Raw genomic sequence first — 26,107 nt, 5'->3', positions numbered from 1 at the left:
TGGGCTTCCCACTTATCTAAGAGGCTTCCAGTAACTCTGAGTCGAACACAATTTACAGCATAGGCCTAATCTTAAAGGTAATACAAGATAAACTAATTCAAGCTCAAAATGATGATGCATACTAATACATTAAAGCATAAGCATTTTTAACATTCAAATGAACAATGGTTTTGTGGGGGAGAGGGGGGGAGAAGGCGAAAAAGGAAAATAGATGATGGCTAGTTTCGTTCTTCAAAAAAGTAATGAGTCCCCCACTCACATTCTGTAAAAACTTGAGAAGTCTGCAAACAAGTTGCCCAAAGTCATAATTGTGAGTTTTTCCTTTCAATAATATTTTGAATTCAAAACAATGAAGAGTACTTTTGCGAGTGTATAGTGTATACATACATAAACTGAATGAGTAAAGAATGCATTTTTCAACAAAACAAAATGACTCAGTTTTAATCACTATCTGCATGAGAAAGGTCTGTTTTCATGTGATGATAACCTCCCTTTCAAAGGACTTCCTTGTTTTGGAACAGTAAACAGAAAATTCTTTCTTTAAGCAAGGAATTGGTTTATTTGTTCATTTCGAGGTTCCACAGAAAATCAAATGATTTCAAAACAAAACAAAATTATTTCAATTACTCATTATATGCATGAAAAAGTATTGTTTTCATGTCACCCTAAACTTCCTTTTAAAGGTCGGACCTATTTTTGAACATTAATAAAATATTCTTGCTTTAACCAAGGAAATGATTTGTTTATTAATTTTGAGTTTCTACTGAAAATCAAATTATTTGAAAGATATGTATTTTCTAAAGAAACATCTCAAACTGGTGACACCAACCTGCTCTCATTGGCCCATCAGCTTCTAAAATAAATTCCAAAATCTTATTCAAACATGGATACAAGATTCATCACATAACACTTTTCTAAGTGCCCAAAATTTATCTATTTGCGCATGCTTTTATCAAAATTAAGCTTATAATCCCAATTCATAGTCTAAATAAATTATGACAACAAAAAGAATTAAAATTAGGAATATGGAGCTACTGGGAGCCCGAAGCTTTTGTCCTTAGAAAAAGGTTCTTATGTATATCAAAGAAATTAACCAGAAAATTCCAAAAATTTTGTCACTGGTTTGCTAAGTTGACAAAACTACTAGAGACAAAAACAATCAACTGAGATGCTGTTTCAAATCTGTCAACAATATTTTGGTAAAGTATTTAGTTTCCACTTTGGGATGGCACAACTCCTAAGCACGCATTGTTTCGATTACATCAATAACAAGTACCTATCACCATCATCTTCAAGGGTCAGATCTCCGACAAATGCCCCCAAGTCAAATCCATGTTTTTGCACATCTTGTGTTTCATCATTTCTAATGTCCTGCAGTTGACCAAGAAGCCATTCAAACATAAAGTAAAAATAACAACAATAACAAATTGAAGCAGCATGTTGTATGAATAGCTTACCAAGAACTTTATAGTATTCAAATCCATATCACAAGATAGAACAGGTTTCAATTAATTTAAGACTTCAAGAGTGTGAACCTTGTTTAATTCTTCATCATGCTGTGTACAATTTGTGAGGCTATATATTGGGTTCTTGTAAGAAGATGAGTTCTTGGATCATCACCAAATGAAGCTTCAAATAGCTCCAATCAAAATACCGAAAAAGGATTACTCACAAGAACCACAAGGGTTCATACAAAAATACCCGAAAAAGGGTATACAAAAGAGAAGAAAAAAATATATTTATTGAATGGGTAAAACACCCATGAAAGTGAAATGAAACAAGAGTGAAAAATACAATGCCAACAAAGGGCTTATACAAACACACTAATCGTGGTCTCTAATGGACCAATTACAATCTCAAAAGAGATGAAATACAAAATAGCAAGAAAGGCATAAAGGCCTATAGGAAGGGAGAGAGCTTTATAAAATATCACCAAAATGCTTCTAAGAGCATTGCCTCAAAGAGAAGAGTGAATGGGAGGCAACCCATCAGACATTGGACGGTCTCCCAACAGTCAAAAACTGACAGCAAACAAATAAAAAATAGAAAAATAAAAGTTTACATTTTATTCCCTAGTAGACTGTTCTAAATACAAAAAGACTAAAATACCCTTGTCGGGTATTCAAATACATGTAATTTTAACATTCCTCCTCAAACTTACGGTGAAATCACCGAAAGTTTGCTAAGAAGATACAAAAATCTAGGCAGCAGAAGAGCTTTGGTGAAGAAGTCTGCAACCTGAAATTCAGACTGAACATATGGCAACGTAATAGTCCCCGATGGTGATCAAAGGCTCGTGCCTCAGGGCGCATACAAAATCTGTTGCGCTAATAGAGTGCGCTAAAATACTCGAAATACTATGTAAATGGCACAAGTAAACTTCTTTATCATAAACGCATGTCGACACGTGCGAGGGGCCGAACCTGAAAAGAAGGGAGGGCAGGGTTGCGCCCCTGCCCGACAGACTGATAAAGAGAGGGAGGGGGTCAGGGACTGCACCATGCCCGTTGACCCGACAGAAAGAGGAAGGGGGCAGGGGCACAGCCCCTACCTGCCGGCCTGACAAAAACGAGGGAGGGTGCAGGGGCTATGCCTTTGCCCTCATGCCAAAAAGGGAGGAGGCAGGGGGAGAAAGAGTGCAAGGAGGGGGCAGCGCCCCTCCCTGCAATGAGGAGACCGAGAGAAGAGGTGAGGTAGGACGAGGCAGGAGGTCGGCGACCTCATGTTGTCGTCACCCAATGGGGTCAAGGAGAGGGGAAAAGAGAGAGTGCAGGAAGAAGGGGGGTCGCCCCCCCTCCCCTGTCATTCGAGAACACAGAGAGAGGGGAAGGGCAGAGGCACCACCCCTTTGTCGTTAATAGAGGGAGAAGATGGGAAGAGGGAAGAGAGATGGGAGAAGAGAAGAGAGAGCAGGGAAACGAGGACGGAGGGGAGAGAGTCGTACCTGAGAGGTCGCCGGAGCAGGGAAGTTCTAAGAGGGAGGTCTGGCAACCGAGGGACGAGAAGGAGGAGAGTGGGGGTTCGGGGAGCGAGAAACAACGGGGGGGGGGGGGGGGGGGAGAAACCCCTTTGCGTGCTTATTTATAAGCACGGGGGGAACGGATCCAACCCGGGTCCGAACTTTTTTTTTAAACCGGGTGTTACATAGGGTTTCTTCAATTTTGGACAATAAGTCTTTACATGTCCCGGTTTTTGGCAATAGTAACAAATGACTTTTATTTTTTCAAAATCATTTCCTTGCTTCTCATTATTAGTCCTCCTATAGTGTGGAGGTTTATATGTACCAATATGATTTTCCGGTCTAGATATGGCTAGAACCGAGTAATTATCACTTTTAGAGATTCTCTTCTTGAGCCTATTCTCTTATATACTCAACTTTTCTATTGTGTCTTCTATGGAAGGAACATTTACTTGATGAAGAAGAACGGATTTGGTTGATTCAAATTTCGATCTTAACCCACTAATAAATTGAAAGAAGTGCTCCGCATTTATTTGATTTTTGCGGAAGTCTATGTCTTGTGGACAATGTCACTTAGGTTCAAGAAGAGCAATTATTCCCATAATTCGGACAAACTATTATACTATTCTCTAATGCTCTTATCCCCTTGAACCATATTTCGAACTTTGTCATGTAAGTTGCACACATCTGCAATGTCTTTAAGAGAATACATTCTATTAAGATAGTCTCAAGCATCGTTAGCATGTTCAAATTTTGCAAGACTTGAACATTTTTTGATATCGATACTACTTATGAGCCAAGACATAATCTTGGCATGTCCCATTCTCCATTCTTTTCACTTTTTTCGTAAGTGGTAATGGCTTTGTTTTTCTCAACCTCCGTAAGAGGTATTTTTTTCTCTCCTTCTACCTTTGTAAGGATTAGCTTAGGTTTCAAATCGGTTCCATCAACTAATCTCCACAACCACTTTTCCCATATAAGGTGCTTCATTATTGAAGCCCATGTAACATAGAATCATTAAGCTTGATGGGTTTAATGGTGACATTATCATTGTCATCCATTTTACAAGGTTTTGAGAGAAAAATAAATAAAGAGAGAAGAGAGATAGAAAAAGGAGAAAAGATAAAAGAGAGGATAGTAAGTACTTCACCACTGATAATGAGTATGAGTCATTCTCCAAGCTCTTCACACGATCACGATTTTGAAAAGAACTTCACTTATTTTTCAAACTTTGAATGGCACATTTCCCAATGCACCGAAAATAAATTTAGCTTGATCACGAAGCTCTAATACGATGTAAGAAGATGAGTTCCGGGATCATCACCAAACAAGACTTCAAATAGCTGCAATCAAAATACCGAAAAAGGATCACTCACAAGAACCACAAGGGTTCATACAAAAAATACCCGAAAAGGGGTATACAAAAGAGAAGAAAAAAATATATTTATCGAATGGGTAAAACACCCTTAAAAGTCATACATTGTGAGGGGGCCTTGCCCCATATTTATAATGCATTGAAGAAAAGTAAGAGAGGGAGTCGTTGGGCTCCCAACGGCTCTAAATAGAGCTGTTGGGAGTCCAACGGCTCTCTTGCTTTTTTACTAAGTCAAACATTGACTAGTCAAAAAGCCTAAATCGGTACAAAAAAGAAAGTAAAAATCCTATTCTAACTAGATTAATCCTATTCTAACTAGACTTAAACAATTCCTAGTTAGCATAGGATATTACATATAATTTAACAGTTCTTACCAATGTCAACCTAGCAGATTTTCACAAAGCCAAAAAAGCACACCCATCTTATTATAATTGAAACTAGATTCTGTCAAAGTGCTCTATGGCCTAAATTTTTGTCCTTGATTATTGGCATCACCTTGATAAATTTCCTCCTCTCCAAGCAAGCAGTACACCTCTCTTCAGTCTCTTTGATGTCCTAAAATGTTGTCACAGTAGAGCTCCTTATATGAGGGAGCCTATTGCAAGAAGAAATCAATCAAATCATTTCGTAAGTTGATTACACTTCCCACAAACAAAGGTTCTTCAATTATGTTTCTGAGCTGTCACTTCGATCTCGCCGACCCCAATTGTTTTGGGATGAAGGCGTAGTTGTTGTTGTGTCACTTTGATCCCGTGTTTAGTAGCACAACTTTAGGCATATAGAAATGGTTAGAAGCAGGTTTCTGTTAGTTAGATTAGGCGAGAACCAAATTGTCTATCCACTATTGCTTGATCACCTTTTCTATTTATTGAAATTCTTTATGTTGTCCTTTTTGCATTGATGTGATGTCTTGTCCATTTTCCAATGGTTTATTAAAACTACCGACCTTGACTTAGAAGAGTAAAAATGACATATTTTGATTCAATTTTTCCATGATGGAATTGAATTATTGATCCTTGGGACATAATATCTACTTGATGCTTTGACGAATGTATTGGGTTTTTGACCATTGTAATTACCTTTTACCAATAAAATGGCTGTTCTTTCTTCAGAAAATTAAAAAAATAATAATAATCAATAAATCCACATCACAACGTATAAGATTTGATTGGATAAACTTTCTTACTCATAAGCCTAGAGCTGAATCTCACTTAAGCTTAAAGATAAAAGCATTTTTTGCACATTAGCCATTTTAAATTCATTTAAGCTATTTGCTCATCACCAGTTTAAACTGTAACAATATCACAAACCGCATACATGCAGCCCCACAAGATATCATAATCATAATGTCAGCAACATGATAAATCTACAAGAGTTTTTCTCAAGAGTAACATAAAAAATATTTGATCTTGTGAGGAAATGTACGCCATTTTGCAAACATAAGAAAGTAAAAATTTTAAATTTTGAATTTCCATTTAAATTTGGAAGTATGCAAATTCATTGGAATAAATTCTTTTTGCTAATCATTTAATGTATCATACTATTTTTCACTTTTTTTTATTATTTGGTGACTATGAGACATATATACATATATATATATATATAGAGAGAGAGAGAGAGTGAAAGCACAAATAGAAACCAAAGAAAATAAGCACCAAAATGTTAAAGCTAAAACACACATACCTCCTGCTTCCAAGTTGGAAGATTCTGCATAGTTCCCACTTCTGCACTTTTCTTTCTCTTTTGACCTGATAATTCTTCCTCCTCAATAGGCGTTCCATAGAGAATGACGTCTTCATCACCATCATCCATCCTAGATTTCATCACCTTCTATATTCTGCAATAGACATTATACAAGTTACAAATAAAGTTCAATCAACAAGGAAAAGCCGGGCAGACTTATAGCTTGGAGGTGTACAAGTCATTCAATTAACTTAAATGAGCTATTATCCAAGTCAACTTGTATATGAAATATCATTTGATACATATCTAATTATAGGTATGGTTGAAGGTCCCTTATGTTCAAAATCACAGTCCTCATAACTGGCCAAACCTGAAAATTGCTGTTAAGAAGGGTTTCATGGCATGTGACCTCATTCGGTCATTCAAAGGGAGGAAGAAGAAGCACTCAAGTACATTCAGAAAAGTTGGTTCGTCGTAATCTGGTGGACCATCTGTCAAAATGTAGCCAATGTAATATATATGTTTATATATAATAATATTATTATTATATTATTATAATATGTATAAATATTTTTCTTTTTCTTTACCTTTTTTTTTCTTTTATTATTTTTGGGTCTCTAGTTCACATGGAACTAGACCCAACTTTATTAGTCAAGTCTTAGTCAAGACTTGACTAATAAAGAGTCGTTGGAATTGGGTCCAACGCAGAGTTACCGGAAGCGCCTAGGGTAATGGGGAAGCGTGCTTCCCCGATACGGGCTTCGGAAGCGCGAAACATCGCGCTTCCGAAACGCGTGGGGAAGCGTCCCCCTTTTTTGGGAAGCACGCTTCTGTTAAAATATGTTGTACTTTATATAAATTACGACACATACACATATATATGATATATATATATGTCTATGTGTCTATCTATATATATAAATATATATATTTATATTGTAAAACCCGATAAGGGTATTTCCGTCATTTCACCTGTACACGCATATCTTTGATATGCTTTTTCTTTCTTTCTTTTTCTTTATTCTTTTTCCTTTTTGTCTTTTTTGTTTTTTTGTTTTTATTCAATTGAGAGGGGTCCACATAGAGTCGTTGGACCCCTCCAACGGTCATAAATATGACCGTTGGAGGGGCTCCAACGACTCTATGGGAGCCCCTCCTTGGGTCCCTTGCTGTGTATAAATAAGGGGCACAGCCCCATGTATTCTCTAAGCTTCTTGTGAAGCATTCTATGAAGTGAAATATATTTTTTATCTCTTTTTTGTGCTTGACCACTTTTGTGGTTTATTTTGCCCTTTAGTGGCCTCTTGTGTATGTGCGTGCTTCCGTGCTTTCGCTTGGAGACGTTGGTCTTTTCATTTGGCACTTCATTACATGGTATCAGAGCCTTGGTTAAGAAGGCTTCATTGGATCCTCTCTTGACAAGTAATACCTCTCCCCTCTCTTGTCTTATAAATTTTTCTTCTAATGGCCAACAAAGATGCAAAAATCGATCTCTCATTCAAATTGGATGGGACCAATTATCGCATGTGGGCGGCCACTATGGAGAATAATCTCAAAGGTAAAAGGCTTTGGGGTTATGTATGTGGAACCATTCCGGAACCACAACTAAAGTTAACTAAATTTGAAGGAGGTGAAGAAAAAGCTTTGAATGAAGAAGAAAAGGAAAAGGCTATTCTTGATTATTCTTCTAAAATGGAAGATTGGGAAAGTGAACATGCTAAAATCTTAGCATGGTTCATGAATAATGTCGAATTGAAGATTTGTGCAAACCTTGCAAAATTCAAAAAGGCTAATGAAGCATGGGTTTTTATGAAAGGTATGTACACTCAAAGAGACCTTGCTAGGCATTTTTTTCTACAAGAAAAGGTAAGAGCTACCAAGCAAGGTGATATGAGCATTAGGGACTACTATAGTGCCCTATCCTCTTTATGGGATGAACTTGTCCTTCTCGAACCGCAATGGGAAGGTAGTGCTATTGCTATGAGACAAGAGCAAATGGAAAAAGACAGGTTCTTTCAATTTATTCATGGGCTTCGTCCCGAATTTGAACAACTTAGAGGATCTCTACTTCATAGGGCCTCTACTCCTCTAAGCGATATTTTGGCCGATTTATGTCAAGAAGAAACCCGTTTGGCCTTGAAGAGAGATGTTGATGAAGTGCATGCCGTGTCTAGACCCGGCAACAATGTAAGATCATATAAACCACCACATTTTTGGAAGAATAATGGTGGTGGAGGAAGAAAAATCATTTGTCATAATTGTAATGAATCGGGCCATATTCGTCCCGATTGCCCTAAATTCAAGAAGAAGGTAGCTTCCGTGGGAGAGACTCCTCCAATCATCAATGAAGATTCAAAGGATGGTGACATAAAGGATTCCATCGCTCATAAAACCGAAACTCTTCAACAATTTATGAAGATGAACGCCTCTACATCATCATCCTCACCTTCCACTTCCAGTGCCGCCATCTCTTATTTTCCAGGTATGACTTCTTGGATTCTTGATTTGGGTGCTTCTTTCCATATGACTCCAAATGCATCACTTTTATCAAAACCAAGTCTCAATAAATTTAAATCATATGTATCCACCGCCGATGGAACATCTTTAAATGTTGAGGGTATTGGAAACCTTGAGAAAATTTATGACCAAAACAAAGAATTTTTTGTTCCCAAAATCCGGATCATCCCAAAACTTAATCTAAATCTTTTTTCCGTCTCTCAAATTACCGATTTTGAATGTAATGTCTCGTTTTCACCAACCCATTGCTATGTGCAGGATCTCCGGTCCGGGAAGCGGATTGGGCAAGGCCATAGAAGAGGGGATCTTTACTATATGGATTTTTTGTCTTTGCCATCCAAATCATTTTGTAATCATGTTCAATCCAAAGATATTGAGACTTGGCATAAGAGACTTGGACACCCTAGTATTTCCAAATTGTACCTTTTTCCATTTTTGGAAAAATTTTGTAATACAAATACATTTACATGCAATGATTGTATTCTTGGGAAAATTCACTCTCTTCCATATTCTCATAGCAATTTTGTGTCAAAAAGGCCTTTTGAACTTGTGCATTCCGATGTATGGGGACCGGCACCCGTTATGTCCAAAGGAGGCTTCTCTTACTATGTTTCTTTTATTGATGATTTTTCTAGATACACATGGGTTTATATTATCAAGAATAAATCCGATGTCTTCATTAATTTTAAAGAATTCCACGCTATTGTTCAAAACCAATTCCAACACAATATAGTCACTTTTAGATCCGACTCAGGAGGAGAATATATGTCTAAAGATTTTCAAAATTATTTTAAAACAAATGGAATTTTGCACCAACGATCTTGTCCTAAAACTCCACAACAAAATGGTCTTGCGGAAAGGAAACATAGGCACTTAATCGAAACCACAAGAACTCTTCTTGTGTCTAAATGTGTTCCTAAAAACTTTTGGGCCGAAGCTCTTCTTACCGCAACATATCTTGTGAATCGTATGCCCTCTTCTTCTTTGAAAAATGTTTCACCCTTTGAAAAATTATTTAAAATTACTCCTGATTTTAATAGACTAAGAATCTTCGGATGCAAATGTTTTGTACTTAGTCTAGGACAAGATAAGTTGTCACCTAAAGCTATTGAATGTGTGTTCATTGGCTATGGTGAGAATCAAAAAGGCTATAGATGCTATGATATTCGAAACAATAAATTATATGTGTCGAGAAATGTAAACTTTATTGAAGAACAAAATGGTTTCGATATTCACACATCTAAGGAAGACATCGATTATTCTTTTCTATTTGACTTAGCTCCTAGAATTGAGTCTCCTGAAGCTATTACTTGTGATACTAGTTGTGATGGAATTTTACATTATAATGATATACCACAACATGATAATACCTCCCAAAATGAAAACCTTAATGATATAAATGTCTATACCCGGCGGATAGGAAATGAACATCAACCTGCTATTGACAGATACTCTCAAGACTTCTCTTTAGAAGAATCTACTGACAACAATCTACCTAGGAGATCTTCTAGTACTAGTAGGCCACCACAAAAGTTTGTGTCCTATGAATCCTTTTCTTCGAATTATAGGGCCTGTCTTATGTTAATACATTCGTATCACGAACCTACCTCATTCAAGGAAGCTAAAAATCACCCACATTGGATTGAAGCTATGAAAATCGAATTAGAGGCTCTTAACAAGGCCCAAACCTGGAGCATTATTCCTCAACCTTTAGGAAAAAAGGCAATTGGGTGTAGATGGGTATATAAAGTCAAAACCAAATGTGATGGGTCTCTTGAGAGATACAAAGCTCGTTTGGTTGCTAAAGGCTATGCCCAAGAATATGGGATTGATTATGAAGAAACCTTTGCTCCTGTGGCCAGAATGACTAGTGTACGAACCTTAATTGTTTTAGCATCCATCAAACAATAGCCTATATACCAACTTGATGTTAAAAATGCATTCTTAAATGGAACTTTTGTTAAAACATATGTAATAATACCATAATACCCGATAGGGGTATTATGGTCATTTCACAAAGTACCCCATAGGGGTACTTATTTTGTTTCTCGTATTTCACTATTTTTTATTTTTATTTTTGTATTTTTTGGATATCGAAAAGGAGACCCACAATGGAGTCGTTGGGGCCCCCAACGGTCACATATGTGACCGTTGGGGGCTCCCAACGACTCTATTGGGAGCCCCTTTGGTCTCCTCTTCTTATAAATAGGGGGAACCCCCCATGTATGTTGTATTGCTCTTGAGAGCTCCTCTTCAATAATAGTGATATTATTTTTCATGTGTGTAGCCTTTTTATAAGGCCCTTTGTATATCCCTTAGTGGATTTTCTCTCTTGTGCTTGTTGCATTTGTCCGTGTGGGACATAGTGAATGCTTTAGCATTCTTGGTTTCTTCCGCTTATTTCATTACAACTTTATGTGAAGAAGTTCTTATGGACCCTCCGCCGGGTCTTGAAATTGGGAAAGGTAATATTCTAAAATTAAACAAAGCTCTTTATGGGTTAAAACAAGCACCAAAAGCTTGGTATGATCTTTTTAGCAAAGTAGTTCTGGATAATGGTTTCTCCTCATGTTACACAGATACTGCTTTGTTTGTTAAATCCTCTAATGAATACATAACAATTTTGTTATTATATGTTGATGATATGATTATCACAGGTAATGATAAGAAAGGTATTGATTTTATTAAAAATATTCTTAAGAAAAATTTTGATATGTCTGATCTAGGTTTTTTGAGGTATTTCTTAGGAATTGAAGTTGCATACTCCCCCAAGGGGTATGTCCTATCTCAGATGAAGCTTGCCTCTGATATTATTGTTAGGTCTGGGCTGACAGATGACAAAAGGGTGGAGACTCCAGAAGTGATCAACGCCAAGATGAGAGCCAATGATGGCACTCCTTTAGCAGATCCCACACCTTATCGTCAATTGATTGGATTCTTAACATATTTATCTATCACCAGGCCTGACATTTCTCATGCAGTTCATAGTGCAAGTCAATTTCAGACTGCTCCTACCACCACTCACATGGCAGCAGTAATGAGGATTATCAGATACTTAAAAGATTTCATCACTAAGGGAGTATTCTTATCCTCTTCTTCACCTCTTACTTTACTTGCGTATACTGACTCTGATTGGGGGGTAACCCCGATGATCGTATTTCTACCACAGGTTATTGTGTGTTTCTTGGGGAGTCGCTTATCTCCTGGAGGTGTAAGAAACAGCGTAAAGTTTCTCTCTCATCTACTGAAGCAGAATATCGTGCGATGGCCACTACCACAACTGAGATTATATGGTTAAGAAGCTTACTTAAAGATATGGGTGTCTCATTCTCAACTCCCTCAAAGCTGTGCTGTGACAACAAGAGCGCCATTTATATTGCTAGCAATCACACTTTTCATGAACGAACGAAGCATATTGAGATGGACTGTCATTATGTTCGAGATGAGTTTTTACGAGGCACCATTCAACTTCCATATGTTCCTACCGAATATCAGTTGGCGGACTTCTTCACCAAAGCTTTGCCTTCGCCTCGCTTCTTCTTCCTCCTTAGCAAACTCTCGGTGATTTCACCATGTGTTTGAGGGGGGGTGTTAAAATATGTTGTACTTTATATATATATATATATATATATATATATATATATATATATAGATTACGACACATACACATATATATGATATATATATGTCTATGTGTCTATCTATATATATAAATATATATATATTTATATTGTAAAACCCGATAAGGGTATTTCCGTCATTTCACCTGTACACGCATATCTTTGATATGCTTTTTCTTTCTTTCTTTTTCTTTATTCTTTTTCCTTTTTGTCTTTTTTGTTTTTTTGTTTTTATTCAATTGAGAGGGGTCCACATAGAGTCGTTGGACCCCTCCAACGGTCATAAATATGACCGTTGGAGGGGCTCCAACGACTCTATGGGAGCCCCTCCTTGGGTCCCTTGCTGTGTATAAATAAGGGGCACAACCCCATGTATTCTCTAAGCTTCTTGTGAAGCATTCTATGAAGTGAAATATATTTTTTATCTCTTTTTTGTGCTTGACCACTTTTGTGGTTTATTTTGCCCTTTAGTGGCCTCTTGTGTATGTGCGTGCTTCCGTGCTTTCGCTTGGAGACGTTGGTCTTTTCATTTGGCACTTCATTACAGCTTCCCCTTCGCTTCCCCCATTTTTTTCATTTTTTTCGCTTCCCCCTCGCTTATGGTTCGCTTGCGAGACTATTCGTAATTTTCTTCTAAGTGGTCCCACGCCTCCCCGCTTCCTACATTTTTTAAAGTGCCTCGCTTCCCGCTTCCCGCTCCCACTTCCTCAACTGGCAACTCTGGTCGGCTCTAATTAGAGTCGTTGGACCTAATCCAATGAGTCTTTTAGGAGTCCTCTTCTCCCTTCTTCACTTTGTGTATATATAGGGGTGCATCCCCTAATGTGATGTGTGACTTCTACAATGCTTTTTAAGCATTTCATATTATGAATAAAATCCCTTATTTCATTCTTGCCCTTTTCCATATTTACCCTTTTATGGGTCTTGCTTAAAGTGTCTTTTAGACGCTTCACTTGTGTGAGTCAAGTGCTTCAGTGGAAGAGCACCATTTTATTACATGGTATCAGAGCAACGGTATTTTTAGATCTTGAAAAGCCTCTGCCTCGATTTTTGTGCTTCATTTGTAAAGGTCTGTTATCACCTTGTTCTTGCAAAAAGTGCTTCGTCACTTGGCAAAGAGTGTTTCATCACTTGCCAAAAGAAAGTTTTTTATCGACTACAAGAGGATTCATTTAAAGAGAAGGACTTGAACAACAACATTGTATTGTATTCCCTTCTCTCTATTCTTTTTACCTTTTTTCTTCTTTCATCTACTTACTTCACACCCTTATAAAAGATGGATGACAATGATAAAATCACCATCATACCCATAAAATTAAACGACACTAATTATGTGACGTGGGCTTCAATCATAAAGCACCACATTTAGGGAAAAGGTTTGTGGGGAATAGTAGATGGTTCTGATTCGGAATCAAAACTATCCCTCACCAAGAAAGAGGGTGATAAAGAAGTTACTCTAACGAAAGAGGAGAAGACTAAGGCTTTAGCCTTGTACGAAAAGAATTGGAAAGAGTGGAGGATGGGGCATGCAAAAATTATGTCATGGCTTATTAATAGCGTAGACATTAAAAAATGCTCTAGCCTCGCTAAATTTGAACATGCCAATAAGGCATGGGAATACCTTAAAAATATGTATTCCCTTAAAGATATTGTACATGTGTGCAATCTTCAAGAGAGAGTTTGGACAATGACTCAAAGAGACAAATCCATTTGTGAATATTATAATGAGTTGTCCGAACTATGGGAAGAATTGACTGTTTTAGAGCCAAAATAACATTGTGATATCGAGCTTCGCCAAAAGCAACTCGATATGGAACACTTTTACCAATTTGTGATTGGTTTAAGGCGGGAGTTTGAATCCACCAAATCGGCCCTTCTTCATCGCGAAAAAAATCCTACTATTGTGGATACTATTGAAGAACTTACTATAGAGAAAAATCGACCGAGAAAGAATACCCCAAAAGTTTATGATGATTTTGTTCTAGCTGTGTCTAGACCAGGAAATCATACTCGCACTTATAGGCCACCTTATTTTGAAAGACAGAGTGATGAGTTTGATAAAAGAAAAGTTATTTGTCACCACTGTCATGAATCGAGGCACTATAGGCCTCAATGTCCAAAGCTAAAAAGGAGAGACGAAAAGAGGGTTGCATCCATTGAAACCGAGGCAAAAGAACAAGATGCACATGTTTCCATGGCTCAACTAATGGAGATTCTTCAACCTCTTTTCAAAACAGTATCCTCTTCTACTGAAGTCTCAACTGGAGCGGCAGTCACATCTGTTTTCGGTCTAGGTAACTTTCCTTGGCTTTTAGATTCTGGTGCCTCATTTCATATGACCCCAAATGTTAAAAGTCTATCCGAATGTATTACAAATAACTCAAGTATTTCAAAGGTTTTCACAACGGATGGAACATCTCTTGAAATAAAAGGACTAGGATGTTTTGAAAGTTTTCAAAAATCCAAAAAAAATTGTATTCCAGGAGTTAGATACATCCCAAAACTAAATTTGAATCTCTTATCTGTTTCACGAATTTCTGATTAAGGATGTGATATCTCCTTCTCTTCTAATGGTTGTTGGATACAAGATCGCCAGTCAGGGAAGCTGATTGGGGAAGGCCAAAGACAAGGAGGACTATATTACATGGACTTTTTGGAACTACCCAAGAATATATTTTGTTTAAATGTTCAGAAAATAGAAACGGAGTTATGGCACAAAAGACTTGGCCATCCTCATATGTCTAAAATCCAATACTTTCCAAATTTGGAAAATTTTCGTAATCTTGAAAAAATTGCTTGTAAAAACTGCATTCATGGTAAAATGAAAAGATTACCTTTTTTCTAGAACTTTTGTCTCTACAAAACCTCTTGAGTTAATACATTTGAATGTCTGGGGACCCGCACCAGTTATCTCTAAAGGTGGTTTTGCGTATTATGTCATCTTCGTTGATGATTTTTCTAGACACACTTGGATTTATTTTCTTAAACATAAATCTGAAGTCTTTGCTCACTTTCAAATCTTTCATAAGATGGTTACCAACAAATTTTAAAGTAATATTTCTATTTTTTGCACCGATTCAGGGGGAGAATTTATGTCTAAAGAATTCAAAGATTATCTTAATTTGTATGGTATTACACAACAACAATCATGCCCACGCACTCTACAACAAAACGGTCTTGCCGAACGCAAGGATCGGCACATTATGAAAACCACCCGGACCTTGCTAATTGCAAACCAAGTTCCAAAAGGTTTTTGGACTGAAGTTGCTCTAACTGCCACCTATCTCATTAATAGAATGTCATCTTCCTCATTAAGGAATACATCTCCCATAGAAAAACTTCTCAATTCATCTCCCGATTACTCTAAGCTAAGAGTCTTTAGCTGCAAATGTTTTGTATTTACAAACAAAAATGATAAATTCTCTCCTTATGCAATTCTTTGTGCCTTTTTAGGAAATGCTGAAAATGAGAAAGGCTATAGGTATTTTGATCTTCAAAATGAAAAATTATATGTATCCAGAAATGTATCTTTTTTAGAAAAAGAAAGTGCTTTTGAAAGTGAAAAATCCAAAGATATTACAGAATATTCATTTTTATATGATTTAACTTCAAAATCTACTGAATGGGATTTTGAATGCAACTTTGACAATGATCAAAGTCCTATTATCGTTGACAATGATGTTGATAGCAAAGACCAAACCTATAGGGATGTTGGTTTACAATATTCAAGACGAAGAGATAGCGAACAAAACCCTCCATGTGCATTAGAAAAATATTTTGAAGTTCCTCCCAGAGGACTTCTAGAATCTCTAGACCTCATGGAAAATTTGTATCCTATGAATCCTTCTCACCCACGTATAGGGACTCTATTGCATTAATTCAATCTTATATTGAACCTTCATCCTATTATGAAGCAAAAAATCATATAGAATGGATTTAAGCCATGAAAACAGAACTAGATACATTAGAAAAGGCCAACGCTTGGTCTATTCAAGACATTCCTCTGGGAAGGAAAGTGATAGGTTGTCGATGGGTCTATAAAGTCAAAACAAAGAGTGATGGGACCCTAAAAAGGTACAAGGCTCGTCTAGTGGCAAAAGGTTATGCACAGGAGTATGCATTGACTATGAGGAAACCTTTGCCCCTGTGGCCTGTATGACCACTGTTAGAACTCTAATTGCATTAGCTTCTATTAGAAAATAGCCTATATTTCAAATTGATGTCAAAAATGCTTTTTTGAATGGGGATCTCGTTAAAGAAGTTTATATGAAAGCCCCGTCTGGCATTAGTATCCCTAAGGGTAAAACTCTTCGTCTTGAGAAAGCTCTTTACGGTCTTAAATAGGCACCAAAAGTCTAGTATGATAGATTTAGTCATGTTATGATTGATATTGGATTTCACTCTTGCTTGACTGATACTGCTTTGTTTATTAAGAAATCTGTGTTAAAATGTATCTCCAAAAATCACTGTTGTAAGTATAAATATATATACTTATATACATAGAGATACATATACATATAAAATATTATATGTATATGTATCTCTATATATATAAATATATATATTTATATACCTTTTTCTATTTTCTTACCCCAAAAGGGTATTCTTGTAATTTTCTATCTTGCGCATATTCTATTTGGAATATATTGTATTTTTTCCCTTTTATTTTCTTTTGTACTTCTTTTTTATTTTTTCATTTATTTTTTTCTTATTTCTTTAAAGGTGCATTGGGGGTCCCCCAATGGTCACAAATGTGACCGTTGGGGGCTCCCCAACGACTCCTTTGGGAGCCCCCCTTTGCACTTCTTGGCTCTTGTATAAATAGGGGTGTTCCTCCTTGTTATTCTCAAGCTTGAGAGTCTCAAGCATTTACTCTTTTTCTATAAAATACATGCCTTAAGTGCATGTTTGCTACTTTTACGCTTTTTGCGTATTTTGTTCAAGTGTTGTGAGAGTGCCTTCGTGCACATCTTTTATAAAGTATTTATGCTTGTATGCGTATTGTCTTTTCATAGAGAATTTCACATGGTATTAGAGCTCGGTTGGTGATAGAGGATCGTGAGATTCTTCTCTTTTTGAGTGCCTCGAAAAGCGTGCCTTCAGATCTTTGGCGGTTGAAGTGGTGGATCTTGCTTCTCAAATATTTTAGAAGAATCTTGCGCAAGCTAGAATTTGAAATATTGTGTTGGTACGCCCTTTCTCCCTTCCTCTTTACCTCATAATGGGCGAAAAAGAGTCTCATTTTACTCTTGGCTTCAAATTAAATGGGTCCAACTATCATGTTTGGGCCGGAAACATGGAGGCTCACATAAAAGGGAAGGGGCTATGGGGTTATGTGCAAGGCACAATTCCGGAACCGGAACCCAAAATAACTGAGGTAAATGGAAGTGAAATCAAGATTCTTGAAGGACAAGAAAGGGTCAAAGCTCTTGAAGAATATTCTAAGAAGCACAATGAATGGGAAATGAAGAATTTCAAGATTCTTTCTTGGTTCTTTTCATCCGTTGAAACTAAGATCAATGCCAACATTATTAAGTTCAAAAAGGCATCCGAAGCTTGGCACTATCTTGAGAAGATGTATACATCGAGGGATCTATCTCATAAGTATTATCTTCAGAAGAAGGCTCTCTCTCTTACTCAAGGTGAAATGACTATTAGGGAATATTTTGTCGATCTTTCCTCCATTTGGGATGAGCTTGCCATGCTTGAACCAAAATGGAGTGGAGAGGCAATTGAACTCCGTCACAAGCAACTTGAAGAAGATCGGTTCTTCAATTTTTTGAATGGGCTAAGGCCCGAATTTGAGCAAATAAGGTCTTCTCTTCTATCCTCATTTACTCCTCCCTCTCTTGAAGATGTACTCACCAAATTAAGTGGTGAGGAGACTCGAATGAGTTTATGTAAATAAGGATCAAGTGTTCTTGTGGTTCCTTGTAATTATGAAGAAAACAATGAGGTCAATGTCGTATCAAGACCCGGGAACAATGTAAAAACCTATCGTCCCCCTCATTTTAAACCACAAAATCAAGGTGAAAATGGTGGGCAAAGAGGAAAAAGGGATTATAGCAAAATTATTTGTCATTTTTGTAAAGAACCCGGACATATCAAACCCATATGTCCCAAATGGAAAAAGCTTCTCGCAATTGCTACCACCGGTGTACCACAAAAGGAGGAGGCATCATCAAGTGGGTCACTCTCTTTAAATCAAATAGTGGAAGCCCTTCAACCTCTCCTCAAGGGAGCTACCTCCGGTGCCGCCGTGTCTACATCATTTCCAGGTAAAGTCTCTTGGCTTTTAGACTCCGGTGCATCTTTTCATATGTCCCCAAACATGTTTTCACTTTCCGATTACTCAAAAAATATTTCTCCCTCTTTTGTTTCCACTGCGGATGGAACCTCTCTTGAAATTAAAGGAATAGGTAATTTTGAAACTCAAGATTTTTTTATTCCAAAAATTAGATTTATACCTAAACTAAACTTAAACCTTCTCTCTGTTTCTGAACTGTCGGACCATGGTTGCGATATTAAATTCTCTTGTGATAAATGTTTATTACAGGATCGTCGGTCCGGGAAATTGATTGGAGAAGGCTTTAGAAAAGGAGACTTATACTATATGGAATCTCTTCAAGTTCCAAAATCTTTTTGTAATGTTGTCCAAAACAAAGATATAAATGTGTGGCACAAAAGACTTGGTCATCCTAATATCACCAAGTTGTCTTATTTACATTTTGCAAAAGACCTATGTAAAAGTTCATTTTCTTGTAATGATTGTATTCTCGGAAAAATGCAAGGTTTACCCTTTGAGCAAAGAACTATGTTCTCTTCTAAAACTTTCGAAATTGTTCATTCGGATGTTTGGGGACCCGCACCTGTTACTTCAAAAGGAGACTTTTCTTATTATGTCATTTTTGTGAATGATTTTTCTAGATATTCGTGGATCTATTTTCTTAAATTCAAACATGAAGTTTTTTCGTGTTTTAAAACCTTCCATTCAATGATCAAGAATCAATTCAACAGTAACATAAAGATATTTAGAAGTGATTCTAGAGAAGAATATTTCTCCAATCAATTTAAAGTATATCTTGAGGATCACGGAATTGTCCACCAAAGGTCTTGTCCTAAAACACCTCAACAGAATGGGTTGGCCGAAAGAAAACATAAGCACATCATAGAGACCACTAGGACCCTTCTTATTTCCCAAAACATTCCTAAAAACTTTTGGGCAGAAGCAGCTCTTGCTTCTGTTTATCTGATAAATCGCTTACCATCTAGGATATTAGGAAAAATATCCCTTTTTGAGATATTATATAAGCTTGAACCTGATTATAATAGGTTCTGAGTTTTTGGGTGTAAGTGTTTTATACTTACGGACTATGTCACAGGGATCCGGCTAGCAGGGTGCCGCACCCGCGTCGACGCGACTCGACACGGGTGCGGGTGCGGGTGCGGCACCGGGTGCGGTCAACCCGACCCTGGGTGCATTGACCGCACCCAGGGTCATTTTTGTCCATTTTTTTGGATTTTTTTTTTTTAAAAATTGCCCTATGAAATGGGCTGCGGAATTTTAAAAAAATTCGTACATTTTTATAGGGCGCGAACTTTTTTTTCACCCACTTCGTACTTTTCCACCTTTCATTGTACGCAGGTGCCCCCCGAGCCTTCTCTTCTTCTCCTTTCTCTTCGTTATCCGCGGGTTTCCCCTTCCCAGCCAAACGATCACGTTCGTCGAAACCAGTCACCTGAATATTGCCCCGTCCGTGTCTTTTCGGTGGCCGAAGCAATGGCGGCCTCGGTTCAGATGCTCGATATCATGGGGGAGCGGAATTCTGGGCAAGACGTTCGCACTCAAAACGGTATCCCTTGCCTCCACTGTTTTCTTTTTCCTTCAAAATGATCCCCATTCTCATTCGAGAGGGTTCCGATCCCTGATCCAGATGTCCCCGAACTTTGTAGTCGTCGCCTGCCAAGCCGTCAGGAACATCGTCAAATCGTCGCTCGGGCCTGTCGGTCTCTTAAATTGAGGAAACCTACTGATTTTTATGCAATTTATGTCCTTTCTACTCTCATATTGTAGCTATGGGATGGATCTATTTCCTGTCGATATCCTCGAAATAATTTCCCAAATTGGTTAAGATCATAAAAGTATAAGAGGCTTGAGTAGAGATAAGCAGGACAGGAACTGCCTTCCTAATCAATGAAATTTTTTGCTTTTTTTTTTTGGTGATGCATTACAAGCTACAACCAACGCTTTTCTTTTGTGAAAATAAATCATAAACATGATAAGCGGATCATTTCCATCAATAAAAATGTTTGTTATTTCAATGTTTCAAAATGAACCACCCTTTGGCTTTTGTCATTTTTTGAGGCTTGCTTCAGAGTCAATTTTAAAATCATGGCAAATATCTTGCAGGCAAAACAATGCTATCGCTCAAATCATCCTTCTTCAATGGTGTTCATGTTTTGTCAGACTGGAAACCTACAACTGCAGATCATTGTTCATGGCATGGGGTCTACTGTGATAACATGACATTCTATGTGGTGTTCCTGTATGTTTTATCTGGCCTCTGGTTTCTTTAGTCCCTGGTTTCTTCCTTTCGATGTTGTCATTGGTTACGTGTTACGATGTTTTGGAGCAGTAACCCTTCGAACTTGAATCTGGATGGTAAAATTCACGATGTTTCTTCCTTTCGATGTTGTCAGCGGGACCCGCGTCGGGGGGAGCCCCCGGACCCCCCTTCTTGCAAGGGCAAAAACAATGAATCAGACTCCACAACTCATCATTTTCATCTTTAGGGACAACCATATAAGATAAAAAAATGGTAAAAAGTAAGTTGGGCATAAATGTCATGGACCTTAACAGCTACCATACATTCATACATATAGACTATACATGATATATATATATATTATTTTTATTTTTTTTACATTTTTGTCCCTACCGCACCCCCGCACCCAGGTTTTTTGGAAGTGCCGAATCCCCGCACTTACACCCGCACCCACGCCCGCACCCGCACCCGCACCCATGTGACATAGCTTACGGATAAGAACGACAAACTCTCTCCCAAGGCTATCCCTTGCGCCTTTCTTGGATATTCCGAAACTCAAAAAGGGTTTCGCTGTTATGATCTTCGAGATGATAAGTTATATGTCTCTAGAAATGTAACATTTTTAGAAAATGAAAATGGCTTTGAAAAAAATGTTTCTCAATAAGAAAATTTTGATTATTCCTTCCTATTTGACTTATTGTCTAGTAATGATGATATATCTAGTGATGATGATGTATCATCAAACCATGATGAAGAAAATGATGGTGATGTTAGTGAACATGACCCACTCAATGAACAAGATAGTAGATTTTCAAGTGACCCAATAACCTACTCTCGTAGAAACCAAGACACCTTTAGAAGTGCTATTGACCAATATAGTGAGCTTGGTCCTACCCTCGATCACCGAAGATCTGAGAGGAATAGGAGACCTCCAACTCGTTTTGTTTCTTTTGATTCTTTCTCACCCCGATATAGGGCTTGTAAGATCTCGTGTTTTCAGACCTTAGTCACTTCATGAAAAACTTTGAAATTTGGCTAAGTCTGGTAAGAAAATCGTTTGAGGCTTGAGTTTAGACCAAGGTCTTAGAGTTTGGGTTTGACCCAAGTCTCATAATCAGGGTCTAGACAAGCCAATCGATGTGTGGCAAAGAGTTTTAAATTCAACCTTTAAATTCAAGCGAAATTCAAGCGAAGTTCGGGTTATTTTCGGGCGAAATTCGGAATTTGATATTCATGTAATATATCGTTGGATGCGTCTCGAAATTCTGAGTGCAATAGTATTTTACTTTTTCAAATCCGAGTTCCGGTTGGCCCAGAAATCACGTTTTTCTAAAATTTTAGCAGGTTGTTGGGACGGATCCGAAATTGGATCGGATTGAATCCAAGGTATAGGATCCAAATTTTTATGGATTTGGGTCCTAGTTAGGTCCTACAAAAATCTGGAATGGATATAAGTCTTAATCCAAATCTTGTATGAGTATGGGTTTGGATCTTTGATCCGGATCCGATCCAAAATCCAAGCTTAACATTTTTATGACTTTAAATTCAGCTGGGAGTTTTAAATTGGGGTTATTATTATATAAAAAGTCTCCAGGGTCAACATGACTAATTTTGGGAACTTTTGAGTACCCATTAATAAGTAAATTCAAAATAATTGTATTTATTAAATTAATGATTTTTATTAATTTCGGGAATAGAGTTAAGAGGGTTTAGGGTTAGCCCTCTTCCCTAATTAAAAAAGGGTATTGAGAATTCCATACCTTTTAGGATTAGGAGGTCAAATAGTCAACCAAATGTACATTAGGGAAGGAGTCTAGAATTTGGAAACTCCCTAATGTGGGAGACCCAAATCTGGAAACTCACTAATGAGTTTCCAGCATTAAATAGGAGAAGGAAGGGGGGGGGGCAGCCCTTTTCCTTTCTTTTGGCTGGAGAGAAAAAAAAACAGGAGAGAGAGAGAGAAAGAGAGAGAGAGGAGAGAGAGAGAGAGAGAGAAAGAGGAGAAAGCAAAGAGGAGTGAAGGAGGTAGAAGAGGAGGTTGGAAGCATTGGAGCTCAGCCACACGCCCCCATAGCCTCTATTCTTTTCTTTTTCCAAAAAGGTACGGGTACTTCTTCTTGAAATAAATGAGAAATAGGGTAAAGATTGGATTTTCCATGCTTCTTTTAGTGGAAATCCATAGAGGAACAGTGGACCCTCGATTTCCACCGTGATTCCATTAGTATAGGCTGTATTTTTGTTGTTTCAGAAAAATATATATATATAGATACATATATATGACATACTAGGGGGCAGATTTTTCAAAAGAGGTGTTTTGCTGTTCTCTTTGACAGCATGCACAGGTCCAATCTGGACCTGTGTACATGTCTTGGACCCAGCCGACAGGGTCGGCTGGGCTGGGTATCCTTTTCAAAAAAAAAAAAATAATAATAAAAAGAGAAAATTTCAGTTTTGCAAAGTAAGTGGTGCTGCTGTTGTTGACAGCATACACAGGTCCAAACTGGACCTGTGTACATGCTGTTGGACCCAGCCGACAGGGTCGGCTGGGGCAGGTATGTGTTCTCACAAAAAAAAAATATATCCAGTTTTTGTGGGGTGGGTTTTGCTGTCACCTTTGACAGCCTACACAGGTCCAAACTGGACCTGTGTGTATGCTTCTGGACCCAGCCGACAGGGTCGGTTGGGCTGGGTGTTCTTCCCCTTTTCAAAAAAAATATATATACATGATATTTTTAACAGGTAGTGTGCGTAAATAAAACTTCTTTTATGCTGTTCTTGTAGACAGCATACACAGGCCCACACTGGGCCTGTGTATATGCTGTTAAGCCCAGCCAACAAGGTCGGCTGGGCAGGCTTGCAACAAAAACATTTATATAAAATATATATATATATATATATCAGTTTTCTTGTGGCAGGTAGGCTGTTCTTTTTGACAGCATACACAGGCCCAAACTGGGCCTGTGCACATGCTGGTGGACCCAGCCGACAGGGTCGGCTGGGCTGGGCATTGTTCTTAAAAAAAAAAAAACTGTGAAATCTGTTTTTAGAGTGGTTTCGGCTGTTGGTTTGGCTGGCTGGCAGCCAGCAGAGTGGCTCTCGGCTGACTGTCAGCTGCTGGCCGAACCGACAGGCCCAGCCAAGTGCTTGGCTGGGTGTGTGTGGATGGTTTTGGCAGGGCTGGGGCAGGCCCAGTCGACCCAGTCAGTGGGTGCTGGCCTGGGCCTTGGCCTTGAGAAAACTTTTGGGTATACTTTATACAGAAATTTTTTTTTTCTGTACAGGAGGGGCTTCCTGGCAGCTTACACAGGCCCAAAAGGGGCCTGTGAATACCCTGTCAGACCCAGCCGACCGGGTCGACTGGGCTGCGCTGTTAGATACAATTTTTTTTCTCATGTGGGTATTGTAGCATGCTAGTGATATAAGTGTGTTAAATTATAAAAACAGGGCTGGCTGCAATTAGTAAAGTTAGGCTTTTAAATCTCTTACGGTATGTTAAACCTTGGGAATAAGTCATGTACCTGAAATTTTAATTTTCACATATGTTAGGCGTTGATGTGGTTCATATGTGTGTTTGAGCATGCTTACACTTTATTCCATGACAAAGTTGTTGAGTGCTTACTTATTTATAGACTTAACAGGTGTGGTTGCATATACATAAACACATGAATGCTCTTTTATTCATCTCATTACAATTCATGATTTGAACCATATGTGGTGATAATTGCATAAAGAGGCATGCATGCGCATACCATGCATATGCACAGAAAAATGGGGTATAACATGGGTTGTGTAATCTGCATATGGGAATGTCATATTTCATGTTTATTGTCAATGGGTTAATTTGGTACGTATATGCCTATCCCTTGCAGGCATGTTAATACCATTGCATACTTATGATTATGATTCTTGCATCAGTGCTTCGGTGATCATGATGAATCATCGAGGGTTTGGTAAACCCGAGTTGTGGAATTGTTTTCTCTCATTCATTTCAATGCATTGCAAAGATCATGCCTTATTAATATTTCAGTTTTATTGCACTGTTCTATATGTTTCCACAGGCCGGAGTCCTGTGATGGCTCTCGCGAGGTAGATGCGAGCTTTTATCTTTCTTTTTGCATATGATGTTGCAAAATTTAAGAAATTAAATTTTAAATAAAAGAAATAATAAAGCACAGTGTAATATACCTTCTGGGATCACCCATCTGGAGAATGGGATCTTAGAAATCCGGTCTTGGGGAGACTGTGAGGATACAAAACTCCGTGTGCTTAATTTTGGTCCCCTGAACCCGATATTGAGGTTCCTTCTCCTGGCCACGGTTTTAGGGAGAGTCCGCCACTTTACCCGGGAGTGGTGTGTTTGACACAGCTGTTGTTTTTGGTACCAAGGAAGTGGCACTTGTGGGCGTGGGGTGTCCCTTGTGTCCCCGACATTAGATGTGGAGGTCTAATGTTCCGAAGGTGATTCGGTCGAGGGCTAAGTTGGAACCCAGTAATAAAATATAAATTGTGTGCTAAGCTACCCTGGGAACCTAACTTAACCTCGGGGTTTGTACCCGTTTGGTGTATCCGCGGGCAACGGTAATTAAAAGAGAAACATAAAGTTGTATGCATTTAATAGGGCATGCATAAGGAAACAAAAGACTTAAATGGAAGATAATAAAATGATTCATGCATTGCATAAAAGACATGCATTTTTCCTGTTATGCATTAGATCATGCATACTTTAATGGTTTCCTTACTCAGTACATGAGGGTAGATGTTGAATGTTAAATTCTTGTTGCATGCTGAAATTTTAATAGATGCTACTGTTTTACTGTCTTTGCGAGCTTAGCAATTATGATTGTTGCATGATTAAATTCTCAATTGCTATAAACTGTCTTGTATGTATTTCCATTAATTGTTGCATGATATCTCATCTTCATTCTTTATCTCACTTGTTTCATTAAGAAGTAGCTGTGCTCAGGATTTCGATTCTGACACCCTACTTCGTTGGTTTTTCGCAGAAGCAGGTGATCAGTGAAGTCGACAGCTACTGCGAGGGCGTGAGAGTCACAACGAGTTTGACAGTCTTCTTTGTGGACAGAGTGGCTCTTTATTTCGGTTTTTCAATCTAGTGTTCTTGTTATTTGCTTAATGTTATCAGTAGTTACTTGAGTCAGACACTTTATTTTTTAGATTAGTTTTTCATTCATGAATAAAGGTAATGGTTAGTTATGGATGTTAATTGCAAGTTCCTTTGTGGTTTGTGGCTATCCAGTTGGAATTGGAACTGTGAGGACCCCGGGTCTCTGGGAAGTTTTCCGCACTGTTCTAGGAAAAAAAAATCCGCATTTTCAAAGGGGATGAGTTGGGGTCGTTACAGGGCTTGTCTTAGTGCCATTCACTCTTATTTTGAACCAAGGAATTT

The 26,107-nt window shown here is 38.0% G+C and overlaps 1 protein-coding gene across 2 annotated transcripts in view; it reads right to left on the bottom strand.

Moving 5' to 3' along the window:
* The window catches only part of LOC149844330 (vacuolar protein sorting-associated protein 52 A-like), a 203,750-nt gene that overhangs the window by 158,262 nt on the left and 19,381 nt on the right, over positions 1 to 26,107 (bottom strand). For both annotated transcript variants that reach the window (XM_090000506.1, XM_090000507.1), the window contains exons 3-4: positions 6,018 to 6,171; positions 1,277 to 1,371 (exon numbers count right to left, since the gene is read on the bottom strand). In XM_090000506.1, coding sequence (XP_089856632.1) covers positions 1,277 to 1,371; positions 6,018 to 6,158 — 236 coding nt within the window. In that variant the 5' untranslated portion in view covers positions 6,159 to 6,171. The remainder of the gene's footprint in view (positions 1 to 1,276; positions 1,372 to 6,017; positions 6,172 to 26,107) is intronic.

The sequence above is a fragment of the Nuphar pumila genome, chromosome 3 (assembly GCF_984573655.1).
Source record: "Nuphar pumila chromosome 3, dmNupPumi1.hap1.1, whole genome shotgun sequence".
In the NCBI taxonomy this organism is placed as follows: Eukaryota; Viridiplantae; Streptophyta; class Magnoliopsida; order Nymphaeales; family Nymphaeaceae; genus Nuphar; species Nuphar pumila.
This window is presented reverse-complemented; position numbering and strand designations above follow the sequence as displayed.